This window comes from Talpa europaea, assembly GCF_964194135.1.
Source record: "Talpa europaea genome assembly, chromosome: X".
Taxonomy (NCBI): Eukaryota; Metazoa; Chordata; class Mammalia; order Eulipotyphla; family Talpidae; genus Talpa; species Talpa europaea.
In genome coordinates, this window is record NC_140081.1 from 83,861,288 (window position 1) to 83,886,780 (window position 25,493).

The 25,493-nt window shown below is 43.6% G+C and overlaps 1 protein-coding gene across 1 annotated transcript in view; it reads right to left on the reverse strand.

The window, feature by feature from the left end:
* The window catches only part of GPC3 (glypican 3), a gene marked incomplete at both ends in the record, with an annotated part of 376,515 nt that overhangs the window by 36,050 nt on the left and 314,972 nt on the right, over nt 1–25,493 (reverse strand). The window contains one exon of the mRNA XM_084258526.1: nt 14,450–14,609. Coding sequence (XP_084114652.1) covers nt 14,450–14,609 — 160 coding nt within the window. The remainder of the gene's footprint in view (nt 1–14,449; nt 14,610–25,493) is intronic.

Here is a 25,493-nt window from a genome sequence, read left to right on the forward strand (position 1 = left end):
CAGAGTGGGGAGCAGAACAGGCAGACTGACTGAAATACACTGCTGAGGGTAGTAGTGGGCGAGTCAGGAGAGGTCTGCTGCACCATGTGGGTAGCTCTCTGGCCAGCTGGGGATCAAACTCATGCTGTAGTGGCTGTGGACAGCCTCATAGGTTGCGTCTTAACCTCTTGTGCCATCAGGGAGGCCCATTGGTTTTCTTCTTTAATGGGCAGGGCCATGAAACAAATACTTATTGAGTACCAATTACATGTCAGGCACTGAAAATTATCTGACCTCAAATTGATCAGTGGGTATTAACAAAGCATTCAGCCTGAGGCAAGGCTTCACTGAGGAGAAAGGCACAGCTGAGCTGAGTTTTAAAGGTACAAAAGGGGAAACTATTATGGGTTGAGGGGGCAGCACGTGCACAGTATGAACGGCTGACACGGACCTGCCAAGATGCAGTCCCTGAACTAAGAGTCTCACCTATATTGCAAATACAGGAATTTAGAAAGGTCCAGGCAGGCCTTCCGGAGCAGAAGAGCAAGTTCGGGAGTAGTGAGTTATTCAAGGAAGTTGGAATATGAGATGGGGTAAGGGTTAGTGGGATGCCAACTTAGAGAAGCAGGCGGGGGCTAGACTAAGAAGGCTGGGCTGAAGGGTCTGGCTGCGTTACTCTTCACTGAGGCCAGGGATCAAGGACAGCAAGGAGGACACTGGGTAGCAGAAGACTACAACCACTCTTGGAAGGAAGGCAGATTAATCTTCATTCCTTAAACTGAATCTGATTCTAAATCCCTTTCCGGGATAATAGAAAAAAATTCCATTTTGGGCTAAAGTATGACTTGTGAATTCAAGTTTAAAAAGCTCTACAACTGAAATTTGCATGATTTCCAGAGACACAGCCCATATCATTATCACTGCTAAAAAAAAAAAAAAAATCCTTCCTTGCTCCATCATTCCACATGAAGTGGTGTGTGGGGGAGAAGGCAATCTGGAAGAGAAAAACAATTAATAGGGACAGAAATTCATGGCCCTAAGCTCCAAATACCTGAGTCAAAGCAGCACAGAAAGGTGCTCTCTCTGGATGAAGAAAGTATGAACCCGCAGACACAAAACCCCTGGATTCCTTATTACAGCTGATTTCAACTTTGAATGCTGTATGTCACCGACAGGTTCAGACATCTGCAGAAGCAGAGCGCAGACATTCTTACTACACTCTGCTGCAGACTTGTGTAGAAAACCTCCAGCCCCCTGCTCCAACCGCATTTGGGAGAATCTCATTTCTTAAGTCCTCCAGCCATTGGTGCAGTATGGGAGTGTGAGCAATACACTGCCTCTCTGCACAAACAAGAAAGAAATGTAGAAGAGGAGAGTGGGGGTGTGTTCCAAATTTAGCTTTCTTTCCAACCTCTGCCCATATGGTTGGTGGTTAAAAAGATGATTACCAAGCCAACAAAATGTAACCTGATATTAGGAGTTCCACTCTGACTCTGAAAGCAGTGCTAGCACCAGCACACGGTACTCATTTGTCTCAATGCCATGTGACACAGGGACTCTGCACTCGGAGAGGGGTCCTTGCCTTGGAGCCTTGTGAGCTGCCGATGAGACTCCCCCCCCCCCCCCCCCGGGCTTTGGGATGGAACTGGGGAGATAGCCTTTGGTCAGCAGAGAGATGTCAGTGGGAAGCCATCAACCGCAATAGGGAATATGGAGTTTTGAGAAAAGTTTATGGATCTGGTTCACAGTTTTCGAGTTAGGGAAGTTTCCAAGTCTAGGATTCCTTTGGAATCCTAGCTTTCAGGGTTATTGCCAATGAGGGGCTCTTTCACTTGCCAGCATAACTTTGGAAGGAAGGAATTTTCTCTTACTCATGGTTGAAAGAGCTATTGATTTAAGTCTAGATCGCTTAAGGATGAAGGAATGAAATAAATCTTCCAATGTATCCCTTCACCCAGTGGCATGCAGGTAAATGTCTCAACAATTGACTCTCGGGATAAAAGGCAGGCATGCCAGTCTATTTTCCATTTTGCTGGAATAAACAATGCACAACATACACTTTTCAAACAATAAAGGCATATACTACTCTGGACTGTAAATATCATATAGCCAATTGATTTTCACAGAGTGCTTTCATTGATTTCTGTCAGACTCGTGCATCTGTAGCCAAACCAGGCTTGCGATTGACGAGCAACTAGAGTTGCTGCAGGAACACAGGTTGATATATTAGTTTACATTCCAGAGCAAAACAAAAATGAAAATGACAAAGATGTGTGTCAGCTCTTCACTTCTTCATCAATGATGGGAGTGACTTCTCTGCTAAATCGGGTAATAATTTTCAAACACTGGAAGAATAGCTTCTGAATTTTTTGTGCTGTTCTCAATGTCACGACTACAGAGACAACTTTAAGCTGTGCTATTAACACTTTCCCCATCACTTTCTTAAGACTAGAGTCTAGACAATCAACAAAGCACTAAGTTAAGCCCTGATTTAGAGTTCTGGTTGACTTCTGTGGTGTCAATATTTCCATCATGGCCAATTGCTAGTGCTGAGGAGATAGCACTCAGCTTGCTAGGAAGAGTAGCCAGGCCCCCACCACACACATGACAGGCACATATAACCCCGAAAGCATACATAATAGTCCACTGTAATAAAACAACTAGAATATGATGAGTTTTGAATGTATTATCTTTGTCTTTAATACAATTCATTTGTTTGTAAATCTGTAATTGAATTTGTAATAATGGCATGTTTAACAACTGGCTTATGAAACATTCTGATATTTAACAGTTGGCTCTCACGAGCCACTGCAAGCTAGCTCCCATACGCTGCTGACCTATCCCCATTTAGACTGCTGCTTTGGGGTCTGCTCCACCCTTGCACCCAAGGGTAAGGGATATAAGGAAGAGGCACACAAAGTAGGCTACGCCTCCCAACTCTAAGAAGGAACTGCTGCTCAGATATTTATTGTGAATCCCCAAGGAGAGAAGTACAGAAATGGAAACCAATGACAGAAATTTTTATGGCAATTTGCCAGAGATGTTTAGCTCTGCTGAGTCTCATAATTAAAAACTGTTGCTTGTGTTTTGTAGGCCTTTTTGTCATTTCCCTTTTGTAGTTCATTCACTTTTTAAAATATTTTACAAAAGCAGTGGTCCACGACAGACTTGGGAGGAACAACAAGGACAAAACCCCAGGTCCTTTACCACAGATAACTCGAGATGCCCTGGTCTATTCTAGGAGGCCAGGATCAGAAGGGACAGAGTGTTGCAGCTGATTATGGACGAGACACCCTTGATGTTGCCCATTCAGGCACTGGGGCTGACCACCTGTACCTGGATAAGCGGCTGCATCCCAGTTTGCTTTTCTACCACAGGAATAGGGGGGCAAAATCTTGGAAATCATCCAGGAGAAATAGGAACTGGCTTCATGTAGTAGCTAAATGAATGTAGAGCCTGTGAGTGACAGAGCATGTTGAAAAGAACTGTTCCCTGAAAAAGTCTCTGTCATTCCTAAGGATCTATTTGCTTAGAAAGAGTCACAGAAAATCACGATCGGTGACATGTGCTCAAATACAAACAACCAGAGCATCTGTTCTCCACTCCTCTTTCTTTCATCCATTGGTTTGCCCCACCATCTTGCTTCTCTTTCATTCTACTTAGATGTCTGCATCATAAAACCATACCATCTCAGAGCTAGACTGACCATGGAGTCAGGAGCCCATGAAGTGGGTGTCTATCCACTGTCCGACACTGCTCTCCACTCCCAGCCAGCTAATCTTTCTGACATATCGTTACTTCATCTCTAGTCAAATACTCTGAGAGTCAGGGAACTAATTGTTTCCCAGGGCAACCCATTCCACTGAGGAATAGCTCTAAGGGTTAGAAAGTTCATCTTTTTTTTTTTTTGCTTCAAAATAGATCTCCTTATCAAATCCACACGCTGGTTCCAGATCTACCCTCCTCTTCCATATGCAAGACCTCCAAAGATTAGAGGACAACACTCACATCTTCCGAATTCTTCTCATGCAGTAGGAGAAGTCAGCACCTCTTTTCACTTTCTTTCCACTGACCCTGTTTCCAGAATCTTCACCATCTGCTTGCTCCCCTACATAAGCACACTGGGCTACGACACACAATGTCCCACATAGTTAGCCCTCCCCCCTCCTTTGTTGACTGGATCAGAGACTTCATATCTCTGTGCTCACAATTTTAGCAGCTAAGAGAAGAGATACTTTGAAGAAGCTAACTCAAGATGCAGTGAGGGTAAAACCTACAAAAGAGGAGGAAAAGGAAGCAAATGCTGAGAAGTAAACACCGTACAAGAATAAATGGAGTATCTACCTATCTTCTAGTGACGATTACTGAGCAAGGTGGGGAGACAGAAGCAAAGGTTGGTGATGACAGCTGAGAAGTGTTTATATAAAATGACAAAGACTTGCTTCCCTCTGAGAAGCTCACTGTTAGCCAGAGAGACCACTTTACCCTGACACCCATCCTGAAGGTGCTGAGGAGACTGTCCCCGCTCCACACAGGCTCTTCTCACACACCGGAACTGGTCGCAGACCAGAATTGGTCGAGTAGTTTCTGCTCCATCCTCATTTATGGTAATTATATTACCGCTTACATACATCAATGAGCTACAGATTAAGAGCTCCTGTCCGCGGTAGTATCCCTTTCTCACCTGACAGGTTAATTTGCCATCACAAATATTTGCCATACACAGTAGGACCGCAAGAAAAAAAAAAATCCAAAGGCAGCTTTAAAAAACCCGTCAGTCTATTTGGAAACACGAAGGCCACAGTGTCATGGTGGATTGGCCGATCATGAGACACCTCTCAGGCAGGTGTGTGCGTGGGCAGATTCTACAACAAGGTTTCTTTTCAGAAAGGCTAACCAAACAAAAGCTTGCCAGTAACTTCATTCCTATGCAAGCGCATTGCAGTCTCCTTGGACCTGATACAGGCAAATCAGGCAAGAAGAAGGGGAAGGCTGTACCTCTGTTCTTTTTGCCCTATTACCTAAAGCTGAAGGACAGCACAGTCTGAACTGGAGAGACTTGAGACTTGATTCTTGATAGTGCGTGTGTGTGTGTGTGTGTGTGTGTGTGTGTGTGTGTGAGAGAGAGAGAGAGAGAGAGAGAGAGGTGTATTTCAGGGGCCTTGCACAAGAACTTGGCTTCTCAGAACAGGACCTCAGGCCTGGTCTCATGGCTGAGCTCCATCTGCGCCACCCGGCCTGCCCACACCAGACCCCGGTAGCTTCTGTCTCACTCTGCGGCTCACCATCCCTTGTTTCACTGCTCTTCAGAACTCAGCACCCTGGCACAGGTTTAATTCCAAGTCCCATCTTTCTGACAGGGGATTTCTCTTGCAGGGGAGCACTGTACACTTGGGGACACACCAGCCCGGGCCTCCAGACTGCCTCAGGAGGTTATCGTGCATGAGGGCTTCACTCCCACACGGGAGCTCAGCCTCAGGCCTGGCTCACCTCCTGCCTGCTGGCTCTGCTTCAACTTCCCCCCCTAGCTGAGCGCAATGGCGCCTTCCCATTTCTTCCTACCCACACTGTACTTTGATGATGTCACTAAAACTGCTCAATACGGCTTCATTCAGAGAAAATCAGCCGCACCATTCACGCGCCCAATTACATTCAAACTTGATGTGAAAACAGGTCACAAACTGCGATGCAATGGTCACAAGTTGCCCCCACTATCCGCAATACTGCCTGAGCTCTTAGAATGACGTGTGAGGCCCACCAGCAATTAACTATCACAGCGTGACCCCGGAAGAGAGCCTGGTAGTCTATTGGCTCAGACAGGAAAGAACCACAAAGTGAGTGAACTCCAGAATATCTCCTACCCAACAGTCAGAAGCGCTCGAGGGACCTCAAGCTAAGGTCACTTTATGAAAACCGCTTAGCCTTTCCTTCCTTTAGTCTGTCACCAGCTTGCCTGCAGTTACTCCCCAGTCATCAGTAAGGTGGGGGGAAGGCCCCTTACTCAATCGACAGGTAATATCACAGCGAGAGCTGCTTCTAAATCCCTCTTTGTGGCCCATGGGAGCCGCACAAAGCTCCAGGGTGAGGTGGGATTGGCTGTCTTGTCAATTTATTAGCAACAACCACCTGGTCTGTATCTGGGTGAAAAGTGCTATTATAGTGAGCTTTGCTTCCATCAGCTTCCCGATGGCATTTGATCTCCAAAAGAAAAGATCAAGGCATGAAAGCAGATGGCTTGGAGCTAAGAGCAAGACAGAATGGAAAGAATCAGGGGCCTTTTCTTGACCCTCCTGTCTCGTTGGCCACCCCTGCCCTCACTGCCCCCCCCCCAACACCAAAGAAAATAAAACATAACTAGCTGTGATTCTTTCAAGATGTAGGCGACAGCTACTGTTGTGGCTGTGGCTGTGTGCACAACTCAGCAGACATATTTGTCATTGTTTAAATACCTTCTCACTGGGCTAAAAACAACTGAATGACTAATTGAAAATGCCACCTTGGGGAGGGAGAAAAGGGAGCACATTATGCTGAAAACTGTGGGCCAGAAACCGAGTATTCAATTCATAGTTTTAGTTTCAGGCTTTTGGTGACTAAAACTAATAACCCAACGGTACTAAATAAAACACATACTATTACCTTAAATGGGCAATTGCTTTACAGTTTATAAGGTCCTTTTCTAGTTATGATCACATGAGCTTCATTCAACAGCTCATGAAGCGGGCAGCTCAGGAAATATTTTATCGTTATATTTGCATATGAGGAAACCAAGGTTCTGAGAAGCTGAATGGTTCTGCCCAAAGGCACCTCACTGGGAAGTGGCAAGACACAGAACTGAGACTCAGTTTGACTTTATAGATGAAATTTCTTCTGTGCCTTCACACCCGCAGCTTCGGCAGCCTGGGACGGGCATGTTCTGTCACCCGTCAGATGAGATCTACCTGCCAGTGGATGACATGGGTCCCTTTACACTGAGGTCACGTGCTTGAAGGACTGACATCACAAGAAAAAAATACAAGAGGGTGTCATTATACTGAGACTTTGAGCAGTGGACTGTGGGGGGGATGAGGGAGGCGAGCCACCTGCAATGTAAAGACAAATATCTGGGTGGTGGTTTATAAACAGTGCACAGGAAGCTGGACCGGACTGTTCAAACTACAGAACACGTCTTGGGAAAGCTGCTGTCACCTATTCTGGGACTTGTTACCAACAAGACAGTATAAGGATGTGTTATTGTAGCCACCTGTATTTTGTGCTCTAGGTGAGACTCAACAACTTTTGCAAAACCGTGTCCCTCCCCCGCCCCTTTCATACCCCTCCACCTTCCTTCTCATTCTTAAGCAGGCACTGTGATTGTTCCAAAGCTTTAAAATTTTGCAAATGTCACCCATGATAAAGGGCCCATCATAAAGCTCCTCCATTGTGTTTATCCTTTTCACCAAACCAAACCATTCGTGAACTTGGCAATACAATGTGACTCCCAGCTCGCATTTATGAGGGTTTGACTTGACAATTTAGAAGCACAGTTAAGCCATTGAAGTGTCCTTCATCTCTCCTATGTGCTTGTTAGGAGCAGGCATATAAGGTTACACTTGAGTCACTGAAAAAAAAATAATAATAATAATAAGGAATAGAAATCACTGGCCTAAAGATTATTTCCTAATTGCCATTTTAGTGAAGTTGTTGCTCTTTTAGCTCTATTTTAAACTAATGGTAGGGAGGAAGTAGTGGGTGAGAGCCCGGTAGGCCCATAGCTGTGGAGTCTAAATGGCTTCACTCCAGTACCACTGGGAAGAGGTGACAGTTGGGGGTGGCAAGCACATAGCTGCCTTCCCTCCACACCTGGAGATGACAGAAGAATGGCCAAAGGGACTTGCCTCAGCCTGGGCTTCGCCTTCTCCCTCCCCCGCAGCAACAACACGTGGCAGGCTTGGTCTTTTCAGCCCCTACACTGAGATGGAGAGACCGAAAGTTTCTTGCGGGCAAACATTTCCACCAGAAATATCTGGTTTGTATGAGCAGATTTGTGTGGTTTTAATATTGGTTCAAACCCTATCACAAGATGGGAACTTTCCTCCTGAGTCCACCACCAACCAGCCCCTCTGACTCCCACAGAGCTCAAGGCCTGTTTCTATCTTCTCCAGTTTCCACTTTCCTCATTCAACGTCTCAGGCTATCCCAGTATCTGTGATCACCTTGCCCCATCTTTGGCCCAGCTTGAGACAAGATTACCTTTTCTTTCTGACTCGCAGATATGAAGACATTGGGCTCACCCGAATATCCTGGCTGTACCCACAGAACAGAGCAAGCTGGAGCAAGAACAAGTCCAGGAGATAAGGCGGTGAGGGAGTGGTGACACAGATGTTTCTGAGATGCTGTCTCTCGCTGGGAATTGCTTTGCAAGCACATGTTTCCATTGTGTTTTCAAAGGCAGGTGTGCGTGTGTACACGCCTCCATGAGTGCAAACCTGTGTGTGTGTGTGTGTGTGTGTGTGAGTGCATGCATGTGTATATTTCTATGTGAGTGGGGGTGGGGACTTGGCAGAGAGGGGGACAGATGCTTTAGAGGCTTAGTCATCATTTCTTGGCCAGGGTCACCTAGCCAGAGCTTGCAAAACTTCTCAGGATCAGCCTTAGCCAAAGCGCTGGGAGTAGGCAGCTTCCCAGTTTACAATGAAAGCTTCAACAAGGTCAGTAACTAGGAACAATGTTGAGGGCAGCTGGACAGTGAAGCTTATTGCAGCAGGTCCATCACGGCTAATCTACCTTTGGAAGGGAGTCTGATCATATGTATATATGTATATATTCAAGGCAGAAGCAGCTTATAACCCACAAGCAAAACTCAAACTTTACAGGATAAGCTGTGCCAAACTTGGGATACTGAGAAAGCCAAAGAGCTTCCAGAGATCGCAGAACAATCATTTTCTGCTTGTTAGAAATCTTTGTAGAAGAGCTTAGCAGGTCACAAAGCACTGTCATAGTCATGATCACACTTGATTTTCACAATCATTCAAGTAGGCAAGGATGATTAGCCCCATTTTATAAGCTGGAGGAACTGAGACTCAGAGCAGCCACATACCTTGCTCTGGACCCCACTGGTAGGAACTGTGCTAGGACTAGATCTCAGGTGTCCTAATCTACACACAGCTGATTGCCCTTGGGCCTCCTTTACATTTCCTACACTAGTTAGTGCAATATGGGGTGATTTTGTAGCTTCTTAGATGCTTGAAGTATAAAGTCCAAATGCCACAAGCATTCAATTAGAAGGCAGTCACGGTGACAGACTGCCAAGGTATCTTGTTAACATGACCCATGATGGTGTAGGATCTTGAGGTGGAGCCTGAGATTCTGCCTTCCCGGGAAGCTCCCAGATGCTCTAGATGCAGTTGTCCCATGGACCTCACTTGGAGGAGTAAGGGATAAGAAGATATTACTGAATATTGGTTACCTGGGGTTTTGATGACCTTTTGTGGGTCTTACAAAAACAAACAAACAAACATAGGCAATTCTAATCTACATTTGCAGGCTCTTTGAGTTTCCATAGATCAGTAGATTTAAAAGAAGTTGTTATTTTTAGAGTGCTTACTAGGTGCCAGGCACTATGCCAAAAGCTCTGCATATATTATTTTATTTAATTGCCACCACCCTATGAAACTGGCTAAGAGAGATCAAGTAACTCATTCAAAGGAGGCATATGACTTTGGTTCTGAGATGTGAGAAGGTCAGGTTTAGCTGTAATCATCAGCAGGATATGCTTTATGGTCATCTCATCAATACTGAAAATTCAACAGCCAGAAAGAAGAGGAAGGCCCTATGAATTCTGTGTTAAATTGATAAATAAGAATTAGAGAAAAAAGAGAGGACTTGGGGAACTTTGGGATGAAGAATTAAAAATGTGAATATAGCCCAGAAAGTCTGGAAGCTACTCACAACTTCTTACCATTCTGGCATACAAGTGTGCAGAGGTGCCAGGGGTGGAAGCCTGGCCTGCTGGTTTGGAAAGTCAAAGGAGGGAAAAGAGGGAAAAAGTGTTCATTTTGGAGTTAGAAATATCTCAGTAGTAGAAAACATGGAACCTGCAAGGTCAGAAGAAAGCTCAAAAGAAGGTGTTCCCCCAAAACTCCAATCAGCCTCTTGCCAGGGATTAAAGCCAAACAATGAGCATACTCACAGATTGCTGGCACCAGCATGGCCTGGCAGAGTTGTCCAGGACATTTTCTTTATTTTATGGGGAAAGTGACTTCTAAAAAGAGGAAGGGGCCTCCCTAGTGCACATGGGAGTCAGAAGCAAGGCCAGAGTGGAAACTGGATGACTTTCTCAGTGTGGAGCAGAAGGTCTATGCAAGGAAGAAAAGGAGCTAGGAGCGAGTCTGAACCTACTCTGAGCATTGCTCTTTATTCCCACGTTGGCATTTGGAGAAAGGGATTTGGACGTTCCAGATGGGACGGCGGTAAATGCACAGGGAGTTCCAAGTCTCCTACATGGGTGTCGATGCATCACCAGGACCAGATGGTATCTCCCCAGATTCTGGGTAAGATTGTAAAACAGCTGACCAAAATATACAGTCTGTCTTTCCAAATAGCTGTTGTGCCATGAGCCTGGCAGATTGCCAGTGAGTCTCCTCTCCACGAGAAGCATTTCACAGGGGACCCAAGAAACTCCAGGCTGGTAGGATCACTGACCATGTTAGGCAAGTGTAACCTATTGGGAGTAAAGCATCATTTTTTCCTGTAAATTAAATTAACCACCATTTGTGTGGTGTTTTACAGTTTACAAAGCACTTAGGGTTAATCATGCCTAACTAATTGCCTAGAATTCTTTGAGAGGATAAATGTGCATGTGGACAAAGGGAAACCAGTGGAGGTAATCTGTTTAGATTTTGAAAAGGCCCTTGACTAGGTCCCACACCAAACACTGTTTAAAAAGGTTAAGTCACCACGGAATTGGGAAGGAGGTTTTGAAACGGATAGGGAAGTGGCTTAGAGGCAGGACAGCAAGAGTAGGGATAAGCAGGGACTTTTCTGGAGTGGTGTGGCTCAGGAATCAGTGTTGGAACCAGTTAACATTTTGGCGAACCATCTAAAAAAACCTTTCAGTCACTAAAAGCTTTTCCTGGTAGCAAAATGCCAAACAGTCTCTTTATGATTATATTTATGGGCACGGCAAGAAGAATAATCAGAGTTGTTCAGAGAGTAGCCTCTGAAATCTGACTCCTTAGCCCTGAATTTTGACTCTGCCCTTAGTAGCCTTAGGCAAGTGACCTCCTCCAGCATCAGTGTTCTCAGCTGTAAAGTGGGCATAATAACAACTCTAGTTCAGAGCGGTGTGGGGAAAATGCATGAAAGCTCTGGCACAGTGCTTGCAGCACGGAACATGTCTAACCAACATTAATTTTACTTATTATGTTTGCACAACATTCTTCTTTAGGATCCAGGCTCTGGGTGATCATGTTATGCTCTGGGGATGAAGTTTGGAAGCCACTGCAGACTTTCTTGAAAGCACTGGCAGCATTGTTTTAGTAATTTAGAGGGTAAATGTGGACTGAGGTGGTAGAGAAGGAGTTCATGGAGTGGGGGAGGGGGGTGGAGATTAACAATTAAGGAGCACCTAGTGTATGCTAGATACCCGGCTAGATGCCTTAGGAACTGTACCCTTTGATTTAATCTTGTAATAGTACTATAAAGTTGGGGAAAAGATCCCCAGTGGATGGATAAAAGAATGGAGACGTCTAAAGGATGCTAAGAAAACACTGTCGGAGGTCATGTTAGCATAAAAGGAACAGAGGCAGAATTAAAATGTACATTTGTTCTACCCCCAACCTATTTTTTTCTCCATATCAAACTTGAATAGCACTTTGAGGGACTGGTATAATTTCAGAAGGAAAAAGGGGTATCCACATGGAAATAAACATGGGCAGAGATAATGAAAAGAGAATCAAGAAAATTATGTTTTTATGGAGCTCATAGGGACATAAGTATGTGGGGCTAGTGGTGGGAAATGAAGCCCGAAGGGGAATTTAGGCTAGATAAGAAGGCCCTCAGAACTCTCCTAAGGAGTCTTAACTTTATCCTGCAGGCAGCGGGGTCAAGATGAAGGCAAATGAGCTAAGGAGGGATATGAAATGCTTTAGAAAGATTAACTTGGTGGCTGTGCAAGATGACTTTGGTCCTTGATTCCTTCTTATCTAATCTGCTAGCCTGAAGCTCTCAATATGCTTGCCATAGCCTAGAAGCCTGGAGAGGGTTTCAGGTGGGACTGCAATAGCACATGCAGGAGGGTAGGAGGTGTCACTAGAAAGGAAGCAGTCACAAAAGCAGAAACAATTATTAGGAAAGAATCTACAGGCGTTTGAACCCCAACTGTATATGAAGGGCAAAGGAGAGGAAAGAGTCAAAGATGACCATAGTTTTAAGCTTCAGTGACTATATATTCAATTTAGGGAAGATTGGTAGTAGTATTAGAAAAATCAGGATATTAAGGGAAGATCCAGTTTGGGATGGTCCATTGTTAAATCTGCTTTGTGACACACTGAATTGGGCTAATTATGGGAAAGTCAGTTAGAAATGACCAGTAAGCCGCTAGAGATGTGGAATGACAGATCAGGAAAACACTTAAGACTGGAAGTATTGATGTTTTAAGTTAGCCCCGTAGTGGTATAATAAAGAATGTTCATTGCAGCATTAGCCACAATAACCAAGAGATGGAAACAACCTAAATGTCTGTCAGTGGATAAAAGGATAAAGAAATAGTGGTACATACATAAGATGGACTATTATTCAGTCTTTAAAAAGAGGGAAACCTTGCCCTGTGCTACGACATGGAAGAACATTGAGGACATTGTGTTAAATGAAATAAGCCAGTGACAGAACACTACGATTCCACTTACATAAAGTAGTTAAAGTATCTTATACATATAAAGTAGTTAAAATAGACAAAATCATAAAAGCTGCAAATAAAGTGATGGGGAAATAAGAAGCTGCTATTCAACAGATATAGAGTTTTAGCCATACAAAATAACAAAGTTCTCACCCCTATGTTTATAGCAGCACAATTTACAATAGCTAAGCTTTGGAAACAACCCAAATGCCCAAAAATAGATGACTGGGTCAAGAAGATGTGGTACATATACACCATGGAATATTACTCAGCATTCAAAAAGGATAAACACATGCAATTTGCAGCAACATGGATAGAGCTGGAAGGGATCATGCTCAGCGAAATAAGCCAGAAAGAAAAAGAAAAATACCGAATGGTCTCACTCATAGCAGGAATCTAGAAAACCTAAATAAGGGACCAGGAAAATGAATAACTATAAGAAAGAAAAAAGTCAAAATCAACAAACAACTATGAACCAGAGACACACCTGGGGGGGTGGGGAAAGGAGGGATTGGGGTCAAAATCAGGGGGTTGCAATTGTATGGGGAATATAAAAATAAAAAAAAATTAAAAATTAAAAAATTAAAAAAAAATAAGAAAGTTCTTCTGCAATACAATTTGCATATAATTAAAAGCATTGATGTATATATTTGAAAGTTTGTTAAGAAGGTGTGTTTTCTTTTTATCACAATAGACAAAGAACTTAAGGAAATCATAAAAAAATAATTGCAAGAATGGAAGTATAAGACCTGTGTTTTCTCTGGAGAACAGAGAAAAGACAGAGGCTTAAGAAGAGACCTCTGCATAATACCCAGTTTCAGAGCAGGATTAGGAAAAACTAGTGAAGGGACAGGAACACGGAGGGTCTCGGAGGCCAAGGGCGATAGGGTTTCAAGGCAGCCACGTGTGCTGCAGAGGGAGGCGCAAGGCCCAGGCAATCTCAAAAGCCAAGTTACATTTCCAGTTCTCCCAGCTAGAGAAACGTCAGTGCTTCTCCGAGCCCTGTCTACAGGGTGGAAATAAGAATGCCTGTCTCGTAACCGGCAATGGTCAGTACCTTTCGGGGAGGGGATTTTTGCTTGTTGTTTGCCTTCTCCCAGCAGCTCCTTTTTCTCTATTGCTGCTGCTGCTTTTGTGTCGCTATGCAGTTATGTGTGACACCCTATGTTTGTTAGATGGTTTGCAAGAAAACTAAAGAAACACGGCATTCCAAGAGGAGAGGGTCAGCTAATGTCTCCTCTCGCAAGTAAACCCATCATTGCTTTGCACTAGACACAAGATTCCCTTTCTTTTATGCATTTCCTCTTACAACAGAGCAGAACCAAGGACATCTCCTATGGGAAACAGACTCCCTGAGTATGTCAGTACATTTTAGACAATGAAAAATAAGATGTTACTCTTCTAATCTACACAGATCCAGAGATGAAAAATGTTAACCTGAACACTTCATTTTTCTGGAGTATATTCTTTTCTTTAAGACTTGATGGCCCTGTGTGTGGCAGGGATTTTAGCGGAGTTAGAGAGAGCAGATTCGATTGGTTTTTAAATCCCAAGCAGCACCGGTTTAGCAGATAGGAGCCAGTGCCAATAGGTTACCTGCAAGGAAGCGGAGCTGATTCTTCACTTGCATCACGCCGTCGCCGGAGCCTCCGATGCATTCATCTTCGTCATCGCCACAGTCTCCACTCTCAAGCCCTTCCTCATCCAGGTTTTTATCCAGGACCCTTCCTTTGGGCACAGACATGGTTCTCAGGAGCTGAAAGAAAACAACCGAGAGTTCAGCAGCTCTTCAAATTTCTCAGGACATCTCAAATGGTGTATCAACAGGAGGCGTTGAATGATGCTGAATGAATTACACACAAGTTTTTAAAAATGATTTCAAACTGACAGTTGCAAATGTGTTGAACTCTTTAGAGTTTTGTCCATCTGGGCTTTTTCACAGTGAATGACACAATTCTCCATCCTCCACTCTACTTAGACCATGCAGTAGCCAGAGTGTACAGCATGCCTTCCCATGCCATGGTGTTTATGTTCCTGAAAGCCTCCATGGTAGGACAACTCAAGACACGATAAGGTAAGACACACACCCAGACTAAGAGGTCACCAAGGCCAGAAAAGATCCCAGTACAGCAACAAATTCTTCCCACCAAATGAAAAGAAAAGCAGTGATATTTATAAGCATTTTATTTAATTATTTTTGAGCTATTTATTTATGCATACAAGAGCCGGGGTACAGGTAAGAGGTGCGAAAGGGTGAAAGGATTCACCAGAGTGGGGAACAGAACAGGCAGACTGACTGAAATACACTACAGAGGGAAGCAGCGGGCGAGACAGCAGAGGTCTGCCGCGCCATGTGGGTAGCTCCCTGGCCGGCCAGGGAATCAAACTCGTGCTGCAGAGGCTTTGGATTGCTTCATAGTGCAGTGCCCAACCCCTTGTGCCACCAGGGAGGCCCGATATTTATAAGCATTTTAAATGAGTATAGGTAATTGTCACATAATGCGCCTTGATCACTAGAAAAACATTTCCCTCTAGTAAAACCGAGGCCCCAGAAAGGAGGGGGATGGGAGGGAAGGGGGTAGGGGGTAGAGGGCCATGGACTATGGTGGAGGATGCTGGGTGCTTTGGTGGTAGGTGTGGTGTGATGCCATATACCTGAAGACGTAGGATCCTACATTTCTGAATCATATACAGTAATGTAAACCAATGTTATCTTAATAAAAATGTTACAAACAAAACAGTATTTCCCTCCTCTACAATTTGTTTTTAAAGATTTATTTATTCATTTATACAAGCACTGGGTACAGTCAGAAGCGTGGGAGGGTGAGAGAATTTACCAGAGCCAGAGCGGGGAACAGAACTGGCAGACTGATGAGGTACACTGCTGAGGGGAGCAGCGGGCGGCAGGAGAGGTCTGTGCGCTGCCATGTGGGACCCTCGCCCGGCGGCCGGGGATGGAACTGGTGCTGCAGAGGCTGCGGGCAACTTTGCAACCCAGTGCTCAACCACTGTGCCACCAGGGAGGCCCTACTTCCCTACAATTTTAGTGAGATGCTAATTTTGCCCTAGTGTGGATAATGTTTCCTAAGAGGCGGACTTCTTTTGTTCTTTAGCCTCTGGCTTTGCAGAAACATGGTGAATGCCATTGTAGTTTTACGGTCACTTTGTCCTTCCCGAAAGTCTGTCCCTTGAGCCCTGGTGTGAGTGATCCCTGAGGGGAGTTCTCAGACTCATGTTACCTCTCCTCATCTCTCTCCAAGGCTATATTCCAACACCTCTGTTTCTGCTCTACCTTCTGCACACCACCCATGTTTAGTCCAAAATCTAAGTCCCACTTTCCATTTTTAAATAATGGCCAACAAAAATGAAATGCTGGACATACAGAAACGGAGGTTTTTGTGATGGTGGTAGAAGAGTCCTGAGATCAAACGCAGCAGACACAAGCACATTTGGGCATCTGAGGTTTCCATCATCCATGTTCATTGCTGCAAAGTAGATTTCTATCCTCTACCAGTTAGCTGCTGTACCGAGAAGTATTGGCAACAATCTGCATACCATCGAAAAATACGATTTTGAAGGGTTTTATTTTTTTTTACACCAAGAAAGGAAAAGTCCAAATGGTGCTAGAGAAGCGAACCCACCTACCACCCCCGGCTCCAGCACTGTCTCCACCTTTGCACATCCACCTTCTAAGCCTCCCCTCTCTACTACACGTCCTGCATACCTAACTCTACCACAGATGCTCAGGCCAGTCCTTGTCAACATTACTAGCCAAGGAACTCTTTATACTCTAATTGGGAATCCCAGGCAACTTTTGTTTGTATAAGTTATATCTATCAACATTTACCATCTGAAAAATAACTGAGAAATGGCTTTAAAAATTATTCCATAGCTGGGGCCTCCCTGGTGGCATGAGGGGTTGGGATAACCTATAGGGCTGTGCGTGGCCACTGCAGCATGAGTTTGATCCCCAGGCAGGCCAGGGAGCAACCCACATGGCGCAGCAGACCTCTCCTGGCTCGCCCGCTGCTCCCCTCAGCAGTGTATTTCATCAGTCTGCCTGTTCTGCTCCCCACTCTGTCTCTGGTCAATCCTCTTACTACCTGCACCTCTGGCCTGTACCCCAGTTCTTATATGAGTAGATAGATAAGTCTTTTAAAAAATTGTTTAAAAAAATTATTCCAGGGCCTCCCCAGTGGCGCAGCGGTTGAGCGCCGGGTTGTGAAGCTGCCCGCGGCCTCTGCGCCGGTTCGATCCCTGGCTGCTCCCCGGCCACCGGAGGAGGGTCCCACATGGCACGCAGACCTCTCCTGCCACCCGCTGCTCCCCTCAGCAGTGTACTTCGGTCCTTCTGCCTGCTCTGCTCCCCTCCCCGCTCTGGCTCTGGTGAATTCTCTCACCCTCCCGCACTTCTGACTGTACCCAGTGCATGTATAAACAAAACAAACAAACAAATAAGTAAAAAAAAAAATGCCTCTATAAAAAAATTATTAAAAAAAATTATTCCATAGCTAATTTAAGTGTACCAAAAATAAACCCATGTTGTGTTAGCGCAAATAACATTTTTACTGAAAAAGAAATGCATTTTCTCTGCCCTAAAACAGCAAGAAGGAAGGGTGGCATTGTTTTACATTATTGCAAGTCACTTTAATGTTCAGCTTCATACTCTAAGTAGATTATCATATCTACCTCTCCATTCAATCTACTGTGCTATGTTGTTTTTGTTGAAACATTTGCACAACATCCAGCCTCTTACAAATAGGTAACAGGAAAAGAAAGAGGTATTTTAGGACCCTTTTTCGATCGTTGTAGATATTTTTCACTGGTATTACATAAAAACTCACAAGTGGGAGAGGATATTTGCAATGTGAAACATGAAATCATATCAATCAACTTTTCATGTTCTGTTACATTAAAATCCATTGGTATATTTTGAACTTTTAAAATCAGCCTTTTACCTATTGTGTATCACATCCATGGGTCATTCAGAAAATACTGGTTCACTTAGTTATGCAGGTCTTCCAAATGTTGGCAACTCTCAGTATATGATTTCAAAAAAAATCACATGCGTTGACAGCACTTCTTTTTTTTTTTTTTATAGAGGCATGCTTTATTTATTTGTTTGCTGGTTTGTTTGTTTGTTTTGTTTATACATGCACTGGGTACAGTCAGAAGCGCGGGAGGGTGAGAGAATTCACCAGAGCCAGAGCGGGGAGCAGAGCAGGCAGAAGGACCGAAGTACACTGCTGAGGGGAGCAGCGGGCGGCAGGAGAGGTCTGCGTGCCATGTGGGACCCTTCTCCGGTGGCCGGGGAGCAGCCGGGGATCGATCCGGCCGCGGGCAGCTTCGCAACCCAGCGCTCAACCGCTGCGCCACCGGGGAGGCCCGCGTTGACAGCACTTCTAATCTCATCTGAGAAGTCTAAGTGTTGAGAAGCTCTCAAGCTCATAGTAGCAGATAAAGGTTTTCCAAAATTTCAGTTTTCCTTGATATCTTCAGTTTTATCACTGGCAACAAAAATAATTTTCCCTTGCACTGGTTAGGCTCTCTTTGTTCCTTTTGAAGAAAATATCTAGCAAATACTCAAGCCTGTACAGTGTGTCATTCACTAGCACCAATAAAAAATGGTGCTGCGTGAGAAAACAAGCTAGTTTAGCTTGTAGCTTCAATAATCCCACAAGCGTTCTTCCATGAGACACACATCCACACACAGTTTGTAGCAGAAATACCTTCAACATGCTTTACATTTCATTACACAGACTGCATTTTAAAAGTGTAATCAAGGGCTGAGTTGATACAGTTCCTCATTTTTACTGCTTTTACAATGACATCTGTAAGTGGAACTGCCATTTTGTGTCCTTCAAGTATATGCCAGTAATAAATACAACTGCAAATATGCTTCAGTGCCACTGCCTTGATGCACAGTGTGATGGCAACAGTTGTATTCACCATGGCTTCTGCACCATCAGGGCAAATACTGACATGGGAAAAAGGGCAAGTAATGTCTTAGTACTGTTGTGCAAGCAATTTGACTTTGTGGATCCTGGGGTTTCATGGACTCCTGTGGTCTCTAAAGCCTTCTTTGACTACTGCCTGTGTAGACTATAATGTCACCTCACCTTGACCAAAACCCACTGAGGGACAGATTAGTGAATATGTAATTTTCTCAAACATCTCTCTCCCTTGTGTCATTTATTAATCCCTTCAGTAATCATTAATTAAGCACATACTATGAGCTATTCTTATATCTATCTACTGAAAGCTTCCATCTTTTCAAGCCAAGTTAAAATGCTATTTCCTTAATAATGTCTTCCTGGTCAGTATAATTCTCTCTTGCTTTATCTGTATCTCCTAAATACCACTTTTTATATGCAACCTGGTATGGTTTATTTGTACATGTGACTTTTCTCCACCACCAGATTTTGAACTGCCAAAGGGCTATGTCTTATTTATCTTTGAACTCCATGGCATGTAAGGCAGTGTCTGGCACATAGTAGGCACTCAATAAATGGGCTATTGAACTGAAGCAAAATGAAGTGGCATGGTGTCTTTAATTCTTTAAAAGCCACTTCTACAACCTCATGAAAAAGGAGAAAGCTAAAGCACTGATTAATTATAAAAGAACTTGTGAATGAATAGCTAAACCCTTTTGGACGACCCTGGCTAAGACCTGGAGCTAATCTCTGAGAGGCCACTTTCTAACCTCGCATACAATGCCCCCAGTATTCTCTGGTAGTACAGGTTTTTGTTTTTTGTTTTTTTTTTTTTTAAAGTGCAATTAAAAAAAAAAACTTTAAAACTTGGCCAGCGAGATTACTTCTTTAGTTCTTAAATTACCCCCCATTTTGGAGACAACTTCAGCATTGAAGAAGAATTATAGTATACTTTCAAACCATTTTCTACAGACATCTGCTCACACATTAACAAACCAAATCCAAACCTAGAAAGCTATTATTAATGCAAAAGTCTTAAAGAAGAGTCTGAAACTCCAGTGTGCTGAAAAGAGGCTAGGGTGTCTGAGATGAGAGATTGCCAGCAAGGACTGTGGATTTAACACATTCTGGAACTTGGCACAGAAATCAAATCAGCTAATTGCAATTCGCAATATTGACCTTTTTGTTCCCTTTCTCATTCTTTACAATGTCTTCCAGACTGAACACTCACTTCATAAGAAGAAAGTTATGAGTGCCTCGTACACAAAATCTGGTAACCTCAGGTGCCTAATGCTTTGCATGAACTGTTTGCCATTTGCAAAGGACACTAACTTGGGGGTTGTTTAAAAGTCGAGGCCCGCAATAATGAAAATCGATGTCAACCATCTCTTGAAAATGGAGGTCTGCTCCTTTCACTTCTCTGCCCCCATGGCCGCTTCCTAAGCTGACAGCTCTGTCCCGCTGCTAGCTGGAGGCAGGAAGTGCAGGAGGCCTCCACAGCCCAGTTTTTTCTATGGCAACTCCCTCTTTGCAACTCTGAGCCACAAGACACTGTCACAGTCGCCTAAGCCTAAGTATGCAATCCACTTTTATTTTATAATCATATATTTAATTATATAAGTTTCAGTATAACATAAAAGTGAAAGAGAAATAAGGAAAAAAACCCAATTCCCAAATCTAATAAAAACATATGTGGTTTCAAAGCTAGGTCTTTTTTAAAAAGTCTGCTATTTCTACCATTGAGTTTGGCTTTTAGAATTAGACTGGGTATGAATCCCGGTTTTTCCTCTGATTCTTTTTTATATCTACTAACCTTGCTGCTCAAGCTCCTTAAATAACAATGTCCTCATCTAGAAAACGATGCCTGCATCATAGATCTGTCACATAGAATAAATATGATAAATAGAAGGTTTTAAATGTGATAAACAGCAAGTACAGTATCCTTAAGGGATCTACTGATACTTAACCATTCTACTAATACTGAATAATTATATCACTTCTAGCTCTTTGGCTCTTACAGTTAAAGACGGAGTATCAGAAGGATTCACAGAACCCTTACCATATTTTGGATCACTTCTTAGTTTCCCATTAGGAGGATTACCAGGTCAAAGGATATGTATATTTTATATACCATGAGAGTAAGTCTCCAATTTCCATAAGAACCACCCAGGAGGCTTGTTACAAATGGAGGTTCTCTGGCCCCACCCACAGAGCTTCTGATTTGCAGTCTAGGGCTGAACACACAGATTGCATTTTTCCCTAGATCTGCCCTGCCCTTCGCCACTGACCCCATTTCTAGAAAGGCTGCCCCAGTGTTACACTACTTCCCAGAAATCATCTCTGGATGAGAGTCACTTCAACACCACCTGTGTTTGAGTCCTAAATGCATGTTCTTCAAGCCATTCCTTAAAAAAAGTACATGCAATCTGTATGGACATGACGACCTTTTCTCTGTGTAGTTAATGGGAGTACCCTTGTGTAAAGGTGATAGACTTCATTTGATTAGAAAGAGAAACATTCAGAGTGAGCCTTGGAACAGGTATTCAGGGTATTGTGATAAAAGGAAACAGAAAGCCTGGAATAATTGCTTAAGAAAATTGGAAACACAGTGTAAGGGGGGAGGAAAGGCTTTCTAGGCTACAGCAATTTCATGTTCTTCAAACCATAACCAAGATAACAAAGAGCACCGCAGCATGGGACAATGCAATTTGGTCAAGGCTCTTTTCGTGCTTGGTCAACAGGAGAACAAAGATCAAAGGACATACTTGATGAGCTCGGGGGGATCAAATATGCTGAAATTAGAGCAGAACAGCAGCTCTTGATCTGTCTGTATGGTAAAAATAACGTGCCTCTCGGAATTATCTTGATTGCAAATATATGAACCTTATCAGCCACACACAGATTCTCTCACGTAATCCTCAACCCTCCACCACCAATTTGTGTCACATGGAAGGAAGACTGTCATCGCCACTTCCCACTTCAAGGGACGACATGAAGACTCAGAGAGGGGACATGACTTGAGCAAGTCACTGAGCAGGTGAAGGAAATCTTGCAAATAAAGTCTTTTGTCCCCAAGCCCAGGGCACTTCAAGAAAAAGATGTCTTAGGTAAAGTCAGACAAACAGGGGGTTTCACTTTCAGATTTTTGCCATCTTGACTGCTTTTACCTGAGGTAATTTCAAGTTCAATCTTATTTTCTTAGATGCTGGTGAACAGTATACCTGGATGGGAAGATCTAGTATTGGAAGAGCTTTTGTTACCAGATGGCAGAGTTGGGAGGGGGAAGTGACATTGCTTCCTGCTTGCTGTCCCCAGCCTTGACATCTAATGCATCTTAAATAACTAGACTATCTCATTGTAAACAGGTTCGTTTTGAAAAGTTTCGGACAGCTGGTTAGAATGGAATGAAAAATATCAGTATTGCTGCTACACAGCTAAGAATTTTCTTGACTTTCAACTCTTCAGCACTTTAAAAATAAATGTTGAGTAACAAAATAGATACTGCAAATATGGGGCTTGGCACATTTTTGAGGATTTACCTGTTTTTCTCGCCTTTGGCTACCCACAAACCTCTCTCCAGGCATTTTTTAAATATCCGGAATCCAGGTTACATTTTAAAGATATTAAGCAGAGCTTGCAAAACTGATTCTGGACAATTTGGATGTTCAGCTTTATACAACCTGCAAGGAATGCTTTGGGGGCCCAGTGTTCCATGTCCACAGCAACGTAAACACATGCTTTACTGTTGGTATTTGAGGAGCATAAGCTAATGGGGACCAAATGTGGCGGCTGCAATGAATCCCAGCTTTTGGAGAATGCATTATTTATACCTTGTGCACATCTACAAGGCCTAGGGCACGTGACCTATGCCTTGCGTGCACACTTTCTTTGAACAAATGCACCAAACCACAGCCACAACTAATTGGAAACAATTGCAACTCCACACATTTGAGATGGAGCCAGAACCCAAATGTATAGGGCTAGAATTAATGGCTATATGTGCACTTTACACGTTGGTGAGGCAATAAAGTATAGCAATTTCCACTGAGCTTTGGCTTCTGACAAACATGAACTTGAAACTCCACTCAGTCTAGTACTAGTTGTGTGGCTTTGGGCAAATCACTTAACCTCTCAGAGCTTTGGTTTCCTTATCTGTACAATGGAGGATGATGCTATTCATTAACTTCACAGGGTTGTTGAAGAATTACGTTAAATAGCACTAGTCACCTTTCTTAGACCCATGCACCCTTTCTTCACAGAACTTTCCCCAGTCTGTAATCATGTATCTCCCTGTTGCATGCTCACCAACCTCTCAATAAGGAAGGGGTAATGGTCTATTTTAATTATCAGTGTGGTGCACAATGGTTAGCACAAAGTAAATGCTCAATAAATATTCATTAAATGGGTGAATGAAAAAATCAATAGAATAACATATGTAAACTCTTTCACACATTGTTTTGCAAGGTAATAAGTTCTTGGATGTGTGTTAATTCTGCTGCTGAGGCTAATGATCTGGAAGAGCAAGAAGGGGTGCTGGAGGAGGAAGGAGAGGAGCTACAGTAGCAGACATGAGGAGCTTATAATAAATGCCTTGTAAGGCAAAGAAAGTAATAAAGTAATACTCCATGGACAAACACAGGCACCAGAATGAAGGTTGCACAGCATTTTTGTAAGAGTCTGAGGAGACCCTTCTGAATGTTCCCCATGAGATAAGGGCTTGCGCACCATGGGTGCATTTAGGTGGACACACTTGGTCATGTAAAGCAAAGGGACCTTCTGGACATTGTGCTTCCATTTAGTATCAGTGAGTAAGCCCCTCACAACCAGATATGTCTCTTATCCACGGCACTTGCTTTTTCTACCACTTCTGGCTTCCTCGATTCTTACTTTGTGTTTGTTAACGTGGTGCTGAAACTTGTGAAAACTTTTCCCAGTGAAATAAACGTCTTGATAGTAAAACAAACCAGCATGTGAAAGAAGCCAACTTGAGGTGAAATTTGAACTATGTTGGTGGAGCACCCTCCCAAGGGTAGAGGGGTTCTCTGCAGTTTTAGGAACCTATTACCTTAAAGTAAAAAAAAAAAAATATATATGTACCTATATGAGAACTACTACCAGTAACTTAGAACTCTATAGTTTTATTCTTTTTTAAGAGGAAGCATAGAATGGTGGTTAAAAACTCATACTGTAGAGTCAGAAAACTCATGGTCAAATCTATACTCTACCACTTAGTAGCCTCATGACTATCAAGAAATTATTCTTTAACCTCTCTGAGCCTAATGCTTCTTTTCTATAAAATGGGTATAACAACACCTACACCTCTCTCCCATATTGCATGCACTAGGGGTTAAATCAGGGAAGCCATGTAAAGCTCTGAGCACAGAATCTGGCACACAGTAAGTGTCCCAACCATAAGATATTAACATTAATATATTTATAAAATCTGGATCTCTGAAGGGGATGAAATCTGAATTTTTGGAACTAGTTCACCTTCAGCTATGGCCTGGGAAAGCCTCACTTTTGCAACCCTGTAGGCCCGCAGTGAACGTTAGGTAAGTGTACTCACTATCAGCATGTCATTATCTTTATAACTAAAAGCACTTCCATCTATGTTCCCTCAGGTGATTTACCCAGGACCTCTGGAGGCACCAGGGCAGGTATTATCAGCCTCATTTTTCCAATAAGGAAGCTGGAGCTGAGAGCCATGTGTAGCAGCGCCCTCACCTTCAGTCTGCAAGCCATTGAAGCGAAGCTATTATATGGTTGTTAGGATTTGGAATGGGGCCAGGAAGGAGGTTCTGAGCTCCAGCATAAACTGGGAAAGGGCAGGACTTTCAGACTAGTAGGTGCTCAAGAAATGCTCGGGAACTGAAGGGATGAGCGGCGTAATGACATAAAGCTGCCTCGATTTCTCCCAATCTTGAGTTCTTCAGCCCTGGTCCGATAAGATGTTACTATTGAATGTGGTATAGTGACAGCTAATTCCTGCCAGAGAGCCCTGGGACCAAGGCTAGATAGCTAGTCAGATGTACAGCTAGAGTGTGCCAGCAGCAACTTAATTAGGGCTACTCTGAGGGGCAGCTCCATCTTGCCCTCCAGTTGAGGACAGTGCCTCCCCTGATGAAGGGGCTAATGTCAAAGAGGAAGACAGGAAATTGATCTTTGGAAGCAAATGAAGCGACCAACCCAAAGGGATGTGGTCAGCCAAAGCACTAAGTGGTGAATGAGGCCCACTGTGCCCCTCCTGATCCTGAGTACCCTGCCTGCTAGGTCAGTTGGCCAGTGTGTGTTGGTTCTGGGCTGTCATGTCATCCTCTAGGGTCCCCATCCTTACTAGACTCAATCTCTGCTTAAAGGGCCAAAAGTCCCACAGGTACGGGTCCAGTTATGAGGCTGGCCTAGCTTCCAGAAGCTGGCCAGGTCAAGTTTACTTGGCAGGTGTGGCAGCAAAAAGCCAACACAGCAAGGTGCCCTTGCAAGGCATCAAGTCCAATTTCCCCCTGAAGGCATGTGAACCTGGCTACTGCACTGCTCTGGATTAGTGACTTTTTGTCCCTATGTCAATTTTAAATCATTGTGAAAAGCCACAAGGACAAAATATAACTTTTTCTGGAAGGAACACTTACTTTGAAGACATCTGTGAAACCCCATAGCACCGCTTGTTTTCCAAAAAGGAATCACCTCAGTTAGATGAAGGCCACTGACGG